Source organism: Lottia gigantea (genome assembly GCF_000327385.1).
Source record: "Lottia gigantea unplaced genomic scaffold LOTGIsca_25, whole genome shotgun sequence".
Taxonomy (NCBI): domain Eukaryota; kingdom Metazoa; phylum Mollusca; class Gastropoda; family Lottiidae; genus Lottia; species Lottia gigantea.
In genome coordinates this window covers 697,075-708,153 of record NW_008708752.1, presented here as the reverse complement: position 1 = coordinate 708,153, position 11,079 = coordinate 697,075, and the positions used below count along the sequence as shown (strand labels likewise).

The 11,079-nt window shown below is 31.4% G+C and overlaps 1 protein-coding gene across 1 annotated transcript; it reads right to left on the bottom strand.

Moving 5' to 3' along the window:
• Positions 1 to 10,056: 10,056 nt before the first annotated feature.
• LOTGIDRAFT_116888 (hypothetical protein) lies at positions 10,057 to 10,504 on the bottom strand (the record flags this gene model as incomplete). The annotated part of the gene is made up of 2 exons (XM_009055589.1): positions 10,057 to 10,127; positions 10,426 to 10,504. Coding segments are annotated over 2 exons (150 nt in total), but the record flags the coding sequence as incomplete, so codon positions are not given.
• Positions 10,505 to 11,079: the final 575 nt, after the last annotated feature.

Genomic DNA, 11,079 nt, shown 5'->3' with positions numbered 1-11,079 from the left:
TCTTAATAATAAATAGTTATAAAATATTATACAAACTATAAGGCCACCATAGTTAAGATTACTATTGTTTCAAGATAATTTTAAATTAAATTTGGCTGTTCAACACATTCAATTTCTGTCACTCCTTAGTCTTTAAAGCAAGCCATGTTCAGGGCTCGTACAAGTTATTGTATTCATGTTAACCATGTTTCTTTACAAGAAATATATTAAGTAGAAGTCTAATTGAAACAGGTCCCTTTGAATAATTTAGGAAATATTCCTTGTGCTCAACTTTTCAGTTTAATCAGATCTGTTTAAAATTGTAATTTTCATTATGAACCATTTTGCTTGAACTTTTATTGGAATAAATGGTACCACAGATTATAGACAGGCAAAAACTGTTCCCAATAAGCATACTAAGGCTAGAAAAATCAGTATAGAGCAGTACAGAACAGAGCCTGGGTCCTAATTCAGCCCAAAACCCACCTCACCCACAACCTTCAACCACCCCCCCTCCCCCCCCCCTCCCCTTTACAATTCTGTAATTGTGTGGCCCCTACTCTGCCCCTCACCTCAGGGTTTCTTTGAAACGCCACTGTTCCTAGAGCTAGTAATATTATGAAAGAAGATAGTTATGATAAGCTACAGTTGTATATAGAAGAATTATTTGGAAAATAAACTTTGGTTTCAATATCTAAACAAACAGGAGACAGGGAGAATAGTTGAACAAGATAGTTAAAGTTTGATAAAATAAACTAATATAGAAACATCACAGCTGGCTAGACAATTTTTATCATTATCATCATGTTCTTTAACTTAATTCGTTCAATATTTAATGTGAATGTTCATTTGATTACAGTAATGACATGGTAAGTTTTAATGCAATGCACCATATTGGGCTAATCAAGATGGGAACATGCAGCTTTATGTGATATCTTTAAAATTTTCATTACATTACAGAATGACATTCCATGTTAAAATGTGTTTTCCACTATGTTTGGGCTAATGGTAATGGTAGACTATCAATATGAGAAAATTGTGATAAGGGAAAGCATGTTATTCAGAAACATATTCCTAAATTACAAAATAACGTGTCTATAAGTATTTCAATATACATTAACTTATTATAGAAACTGCACCATATCAGGCTTATAATGAAAAATGAAGATATAGCATAAGGTGTGGGAAAATAATCATCATAAAAATGCATTTGCATTAAAGATTCCAGAAGCATTTTTAATAGAATATATGATTTTTATATTATCTGTTCTTTACATTTACTTTCAAGTTCAGTAATGACAGTTTCAAGAGCTACACGCAAACGTGTGAAGCATGTCACCCACAATGAAGAAATGAACAAATTAACATGGGAGTAATGTCATTGTTAATGGTCCATTGTTATTGTATTAATCATATTATATGTTATCTTATGTTATTGTTAAATGTTATGTATAATTGCTAAGATGTAATCAAATAAATGAATTGAACCAGCTAAGCTTTATTCAAAACAAAATAGTTCCACAGTTCACCCAATTCTCTTATAAGTGACTAACTCCTGTTAAAGACCATTTTTGATTATTCCCCGGAGTGGTCTCTCCATACACTTTTTACTGTATAAGAACTATTAAAATATTTATGATCAGAAGCATTTGCTAGTGACACAGGGTACAACTATTTTTCATTTATGAAATTAATTGTAAGCATCATGGCATTCATTAGCATGTGTGAACACCCATGTTCCATCAAGACATTTGACCCATATGAACCCTGAATTCAAGATTAATCTTAACAAATGAACTTTGAAAGTGAAGGAGCTAGTAGGTCACTAAGGGTTATGACATCAAAGAAACCCAACAGGAACTGTCTGGACCCAGCTGTATAGGTATAGTAAGTAGATATAGTATATAGGTACCAACCATCTGACCGATATATCATATTACTATCTAATTACTTATGATTTATTAAGATATCTCACGGTACTTAAAATATTAGCAGCTAATAAAGTATAAGTACTTTAACACTTTCAGAATCCGTTCATCAACCTTTCATTTTTTCAGGATTGGTAATTCCATTAATACACCAGTAATACAGTTTTACAATAACAAATTATTTTCACTGTAAAAATAGTGCTTAATACATCTATTGTAGAGTAATATAGAAATACAGTTTTAATGACTATCTCAGAGGCTTTTGATTTTTATATTTTCTGTACACACATTATAGTTTACTGTCCTCTTACTTTTGGTGAATTAGAATATAAGCTTCCAAATGGTAATGATAGTCTTGGAATGATAAATTTTATAACATTGCATTTAATTTCGCTACACCTCAACTGAAAATATCCTGAATTTGAGACATGCTCTCTGTATAAAAAATTTCAAAATGGTAATGAGCACAAATTAATGTAAAAATATCAAATCCACAGCAATCATTTTGAAGTGAACATTCCATTTTGTACAAAAATAATGCAAAATGATAACAAAAGTAAGTCAACAAGTTTTAGACCTTGCCTAGTATCAGTGTATAAGTATAATGGGAAAATTCTACCAATTCAAAGAATTCGTACTGAATAGGTCAACTGGGTTTCCAAAAAAACTTTACAAAAGACACCTTAAGAATACTTTCTGAAAATGACAACCGAATATTCCATATTATATTTCTAAATAATTCCAAAAGAACTCAAACATCAAAATATGTACTCACTTTCTCAGGCATTAGATAAAAAGTTTCTTCCGTGTTTCCCTCCAGTTTTATATACATAATATACAGCAGGCACCACACTTCCACAAACCAATACCATTTCTCACGCCTCTGGTTAGGCCACACCAAATACAAAATGGTGTTTCAGCTGACTTTATTGCTGTGGTGTAGCCTGTGGCTTTAAGGATGTCCCAAGGTCATTCAGTCAAGACTACCCTTTCGAGTAAAAGCTGGGAAAGGCAGAATTATTGTAAATAATGCAACACAGATCAACTAGAAACAGTATCGTTTTTATGAATGATTTAGATATGCCAGTGGCGTTTCTTGGAAACATTAGGTGATGGGCAACAGAATTATCAAGAGGGCCTCACGGCAAAAGACTTTCCCTACGTACAATGAGAAGAAATTTGAAATGGAGGAATGGGGTGTAAAGCCGGACAAGCCTCATCCAACCTTCAAAAAATAAATAGCCTAGCCTATAATACAAGATCTATGCTTAATACATAGCCTAGCGAATAATACAAAGTCAACACTTCATATCCTAAAGCATTCGTCAGAGATCTTTATTTCATTGTGTTCTGAAGCTTTTAAAATAGAGTTGTATCCCCTTAATCATAAAACAAAAGGGCAGGAATATAACTGTGACAGTTCAGTGTAGTCTTGATTTTTATGATTTGCAAAGAGTTATCTCCCCTACAATGCATTTTTGTATCTTCCAAAACTGAACATGAGATGCAAACTTTACTCTTATGGAATGTTATGAGATTTTCCAAAGTTGTGTTATTATCTTACTGGACTTAAGTTAAGATTATGTAGGCTATTTTCAAAATATAGAATGATGCAAATATTTTCTTTCCTGAGGGTTTATCTTGTTGCATCTGGATGTTTCTGGTTATATAAGTGACTTCAGAAGTCTTCAATTCAGCATCCTTGTGTGTGTAGCTTACAACATTAAATCTATTTTGTGAAATACATCCACAAAAGTTGCTGCCTGAGTCATTTGAAAACATTCTTTTATATATATGGTGAACTGCACCACTGTCAAAGAGAAACTGGAGCTCATATTTCTCAATATATGTCTACTGCCACGGAGGCAGATTTTCCACTTAAAGGTGACAATCACTATTGTGCACCTCATTGCACATCATGCAGTATGCAATGTGGGAAATTTGGTCCGGGCTGCAGCATAAGCCTTTTGTTATTTTGCTATTTCCAACTGTCGACTCAATCCAAAATGTCATCAATATGTAGCACATGTTTTTTTGCCTCATCTGAACAGAAGACTCTTTTTCCATGTCAGCCCCTTTGACTTGGACCAAAGTTTCGCAAGATTTCATGAGGGGAATCATAAGAGAAGAACAGAAAAAAAAATCAACATATTTTCTATATCTTTATTTTTTGCTTCTAAGCTACACATGAACATTCACACTCTGTATTTAATATGCACATTTACTAACATCACATAAAATGAAGCCAGATTAAATTTTATTATAGAGACAGTATTCAAAATGACTTTTGTGTTCATAGCATTTTAAGGTGGTTAGCAGTTCAGATTCTTTGCACATATATTAAATTTAAGTAACCACCAGTAGTATGAAATTGTCAAAAATGAATACTATCTCCTAGTCGAACAAAGGAGAGACACATATGGGCACATCTTAAAGAAACATCACAAATGGCAACATGAAGAAAACAATTTTTCAGTTGTCATTGACAATATCTTTGTTGATATGTACATTTAAAAATTTTCATATTTTTGTTTTTTATACCAAAATATAACATTGAGTTGCATATTTGATTGCTTTACATTTTTAGTTTGGAAAAAAATGGACACAAATTTTCTACAATAACTAAAAATATCTTTGGAAGGAAACAAAACAGTAAATTAAAAATAAAGAACTGTAGTGTTGGAGCACTTTAAAACAATTTTAGCACAATTTTTAAAGGGGTTGACTACTCTCATCACATGATAGATTTGAATGATAATAAACCAATCCCCTTTTGACCATATCAGGCAAAAAAATGCAAAATGCATGTACTACATATAAATGCTAGTTTTGCAGAATTTTTGGTTAAAAAACTGAGAGAACACACTCTTAAAATATTGAGCACTTCTGATGTTCTTTTTGTGATGCGTGAGCACATTAATTCCGAAATTGGAATGGTGTTAAAAGACAAGTTTTCCAGTCGAACATGTAATATAAGCTATGTATAAAACTACCACTGGGATTTCAAAAACAAAATTATACTAAAATGTAAAAGAAACAAAACAATCTAACAAATGTCCAGCTCTATATACAAAATAATAAACAAAAAAAATATAAACAAAAAAAATAATGTGTATAAACGGGAGACAACAATATAAACTTTTCTTTGCATACATTTTCTTAATACAAAATGACAGAAGGCTGTAGATTCAAAAAAATGGTTCCACATGACTAAATACAAAGATGTTTTAACTTATTTAGAATCTACTGTGTACAGTTTTAATTGGTGGACGTTATAATAAAACTTCTATCAGATCTTTGTAAGGACAGTACTGGTACTAAGATTTTAGGAAATTCAAGTACATATTTGAAAGAACGAAATTCAGATTCCTATAATTAAGTACAAAAATTCAGAATTTCTTGGTTTAACTAATGTCTTAATTGAATGTTCTCAAAAGGTTACAACACAGTCAAATACTATTAAAGGAAGACATTATACTGGTATTGTTATAACTTACGATGTAGGAAAGAATTTTCTATAAATCTTGTCTTTGGCTCATAAGCTTTATTCTGTGGGCTTCTAGATGGCAGCACTTGTTAAGACTGAAAGTTTGCTTGTTGGTTCGATAAAAGTAATTAAAGAAGTCTTAACATTAGACCATCTGAAAACTCATTGAATTAAGCTTGATATTCCATGTGAAATAAAATCCGAAGAATAGGTTTTTTGCTCTACAGAAACTGATATGAACACGGTGCAATTTACAAACCATTAAAACATTACAGTAAGCACAATTTAAGTCAGTTTGGCCACTAGAATTTGAAGAACCAAGTTTTATTTCTGTATAATGGGTTCTGGAACTGAAAAAATGAAACATATAAACACTTCTTATAAAATATTTGCGAATTTTTCCCCTAAAAGATATTACGAATCGAAAAAGTGTACCAATCAAAATACAGGATTTCTTTTAAAACGATGCTATCATGTATTTAGTTTTAAGCATATTCATTCTGGAATTTGTTAAGGGTCATCTAAGAATGTGTTTATACATTTCATTTTAGGACAAGGGACATGCAAAGACAAGACAATACTTAATTGGTAGGACACTCGGACACACACGTTCTAAACTATCATTCACATTTACAACAATGTACTGAGAATAATAATAATAATAATAATACTTTAACAAAACATCTTAAGTAAGTATATTCTGCCAATTACATATAAGGATTGGATTGTTTGATTGGTTCATATTTTAATCTGGAGGGATGCCAATGAAATAGCCAAAATATAAATTTTTGACTAAGACATTACATTATTTATATTGAACAGTATCTAAAATGATTTGGATTTCCTTTACTTTGAGTATGAAAATACAGTTGACTTTATGAAATTTTGTAACCAGGATTGGAAACTACAGAGTGAAACAGAACCCTTATTAAGTATCAATCAATCAACAAAATACTAGAATAAAATATTCAACAAAATGAAAACAAGGAGATCAACATTGATGGAATTATTTGGCATTGTTTTATCGGTGGAATGTAAAATTAAGTAGAAAGAAGATTTTTCTACAACTGCATACATGGTTGGTATGTTACAAAAACGTGTAAAATAAAGTTTAGGACAATAAAATTTGATTTAAAAGTATGGAATATACAGGAACACGAATTGGATGTCGCAAAGGAAAAACACTCAAGATCATTGATAAAAAAAATAACAAAAGCGTTTTTATGGAATCGTTCTGCGGGCAGTGTGAACTGAAGTTAAATGGCGGTAATGAGCAAAGACTAGAACAAATACTGAACACAAAAAAAATGATGTTAACAAACAAACTTTTGAAACAAATTGTCATTCACATTTCAGCACTTTCGTTTAGTTCAAAGTGCTGAAAAATGGAACAGAAATGTTCAAAAATTTCATCCAAACATCATACTTAAACAGAAACAAAATGCAATGCGTGTTGACTTCAAATAAATGCAACACTTAAATAGAATAAAGCATATAATATTTGCTGATATGACTAAACAAAACTAATGATATGTATTTCTTTAACATTACAAAAATGGCAGTGTAAGCAAACAAATAAACTGTAAAGCAGATTTGTTTAGCTTTTAAATTTTGAAAAACAAACAAAATATATATTTATAAACAGTTCCAAAAATGGAAAAATTAAAAATACACTATTTTCATAACAAAATTTGGGTACTGGATGCACCGGTAATTGGATATATAAGGGGCATCACTCTCATAACAACCTTACTAAATAATGATGGATGAAATAGCTTTTACGATCATCAAGGCTACAAATTTTACTTTAAATTTTTTTTCTAAAAATACTGCCTAAACTTAGTTCTTTCAATTTAAAGTCAAATTCTCCAATTAATAAATAACCTGAAAGAAATTTTGCACAGTTTACCACACCAGTTTTATTAGGTGTCTCACATAAAACTTTTGACCATATTTGATACCTAAAAAGTGACAGAAACTTGCAGCCTTGAGTTGGCGACAAAATGAAGTGACTAGCAGAAATATTGGTATTGATTATGAAGTAAAACTTTACTTCTTCGTTTGGCCTGTAGACAACATTTGTACTTTCTATAATTATCAATCTTAAATTTTTCATTCAACAGTAAATTTCCAACATTGTGATGCATTATTACAGATATAAATTATAAAATATATAATGTTGCCTACTTGCCATCTAAATTATACTTATATAATATAACATATCATTAAATGCAGAATAAATCTAATATGTATATTCAATCAAATACATTAAATTATATTACTAAAGATTTGGACGTTTCTTAACTTTGGATAATGTGGAACCTTCATACACAAGTACAACAACATTTAAGTACACATAATATAAGTACACAACATTATATTGAAGGACAAATATAATATAGAATAATTCTTGAAGGCTGTTTGGTTTTTTATAATTATTATATAATTTTCACAACCAAATATAATAGAATATAGTGTCGTTAATTTCTTCAAATATATACACATTTTTTTCACTATAGTTATTGACTCTGCCAACTACTTTCGCAGGGCGTTAGTTCATATTTTTTTTTAACGACAAATCACTTAAATAATGAATGATTGTAGTTCTACTCCCATAATAATTTATTACATTTGTTCAAAAAGGAAGACATTGAAAATCATGAAGACTCACAACAATATTAGAAAAAAATTCAATTTTTCTATCATTGAAACTAGAGAAAAAACAGGGAATATAAAAATAGATGTTCTAAAAGCAGTATAATATATAAATTCTTCATTTATAGGAACTTTTATCAGCATGATGTAATAGCTGCTTCAAATTGCTTTCAATTAACACTAAAATTATTGCTTTTTTGGTTAAATTTGGGGGAATTGTAATAGATGTTGCAAACATACATAAATATACATAATATTGTTATGAAATATATATTGCTCTATGATGGAATCTATAAATTGGATATTTCACAACCTTTTACAAATTATGGTCAGCCTTTTTCTACTTTAAGTAGGAATATTTGTGAATTTTTTGGACTTTGGCTTATTTTGATATAGTGCACTATTTACAAAGATTCTTCAATCTCTTGGCTTTTGGTATGGAAAAATTAAGTACAAATATAATTCAAATTCTGTTCAATATCTGCATAATACAACATATGCAATTGGATTTTTTTAAATGGTATGCTTTAAGCATCTACATGAAATGAATGGAATGGATTTAAGTTATGGAACAAAAATGATACGAGATCAAATGGTGTATGTGAATCTGATTTCATAAATTTTAGAACATCAATAATGCTATTTTAGCAATGCAATGAAAATATCCTTGATAATCAAGTCCACTTGCAATTTGTCACAAAACATGGGAATAATTATATACGTCCTAAATATTTGTAAAATACAAAAAACTAACGGATGAATACTGACAAATGAAAACAAAATGAAGGGTTCAGTTTGACTGAAATGTTTGATCAAAGATGAAGTGCAACTATGCTCTAGTGATAAAAATGATGATGCATATGTTTAAAGTTGGTCTTTGGAAATTCACAATAATAGAGTTATACCCCTTTAAACACTCTCTAATCAGGGAAAACACTACACTTTCACAAAATACATTGCAATATAATAATTGGTTCTTGGTTGAATCTTGTGACCGTGGTACTAAGTACTAATGACGATATGATTGGATGTTGGATGACATTTTTTTCTATTGCACACTCCATTTTGGAGCTAACTCCATGCACCATCTACCATTGTCTAATGTTAACAAGTGCATAATAATGTTATAAAAATCAAACGAATGCACTCTCTAGAGACAGTTTCATAAACGAAAATAAAAAAAGAGCACTCTAAATAGGATTTCTTGTCCACAAAATATTTGTGTTTGACCATGCATCAGTTCTATATATAGCAGTTTAGACTTTATTCAGCAGTCATGTCCTCTTCATGGGTATTACTCTCAATTACATCCTGAAGCAATTCATCAACAGAATCACTATCAGCACTAATTCCTTTCTCCTCAAAATTCAAATTAGGAACTAGAATACTCAGCATCTTCACTACATTAAGTCGCAGCATCTTGAGCTTAGGAGCATACAGACAATTGGCACATAAAGCATGAGGATTCTCATTTTTAATGACATTCTTTTCCTTCATTGGAGATACCATATACTTCTCTATAGGTTCATTTTTCTTGCTCAAATCAATGGCTCCACATTCGTCACTTTCATTTTGCTTTTTGGTATTCAAACTGTGGTTTGGTGTTAATGGAGCAGGAGAACTGCTGGGTTGGTAAGTTGGCAATGATGGAATTGGTGTGCTTGGCATCTGAGCATTGGCTGGCATCTGGAATGAACCTGGACTTCTGTTTGCAGGAACATCTCCATAATTTGGTGAAGCATGACCATTAATGAAGGGCATCTTACTTGGAAAATGTGGTGATTGTTGAGACATGAGTTGTTCATTCTGTCTCATCATTTCCATAGATTTGTTCAGATCAAAATTATGTGGTAAGCCTGGAATGCCATGTGGTAAAAGTGGTGGTGGAAGTTTGAACATGTTGTTCTCTGAACCATTCATTGCATTAGCCAGGTAGCCCATACCTCTTGGTGAGCGGGTTCTCTTTTCTTTGATATAGTAAGACATAATGCCATCATGTTTGTTGATAATGTGACTCTTTAAACTATGACTCTGACTGTATTGGACTCCACAAGCACCACAGATATATGGTCTTTCACCTACAAAACATTGAGAACATAGGTCAACACTGAGTAATTATACAAAATATAACCTAGCCCAACCCAAGTTTTAATACAGAAGATCTCTTTTGACAAAGGCAATTAAGTGATGAATCTAAAACATAACATTCTAGAATTCTTTCAGCATCCTCAACATAATCAAGGACATTTGCTCGTGTACCATTTGTTCTATATTGTCATCCTCAATTTGCAAATCAAACTGTCCAGATTCATTGAGAAAATGAAGAAAATTGCTGAAGAAAATTGCCAAAAAAGATTTAGGTAATTAGGAACTGACCTGTATGGATTCTGATGTGAACATATAAATTACTTTGATGTTTGGTTGTATAAGGACAATGAGTGCACTTAAAATACATATCATTACTGGTACCACCATCTGACTTGCGTCGAACTGGACTTTTACCATGGTGGGTGTTCTCAATATGATTCTCTAGGTTCTTCTGACGACGGAAGGTTCGTTCACAATACTGACATTTCAAATAATCTTTCTCTACTTCTGCTGCCAATTTATTGTCAAATGGAAGAAACTTATGCACCATTGATGGGTCCATTTGACTGGGTGGAAAAGGAAACATAGGAAGGCCATTAATAGATCCATTGAACCAATGCTTGTTGTTGACAAAACCTGGTGAGAAAGCTGTTTCGCTAATGTTGGAAGCAAGTGGAAAGGATGGGGGTAAGCTGCCATTAGGGAATGCTGGGAGATTTTCTTTGGAATCTGATAGATCATCGGATCTACTTTCTTTTTCTCTTTTGATATTTTCACTAAGTATATTTTTGGTATGTTCTGCAATGTCTTTTCGTTCCATGTGGCTCATGGATACATCACCATCAACTTCATCTGACCGTCTGGCCATGTCAATAGACAACGAATGGTTTAATTCTTCATCATCACTATCATCATCTGTATAATAGCAATCATCATTTGGTC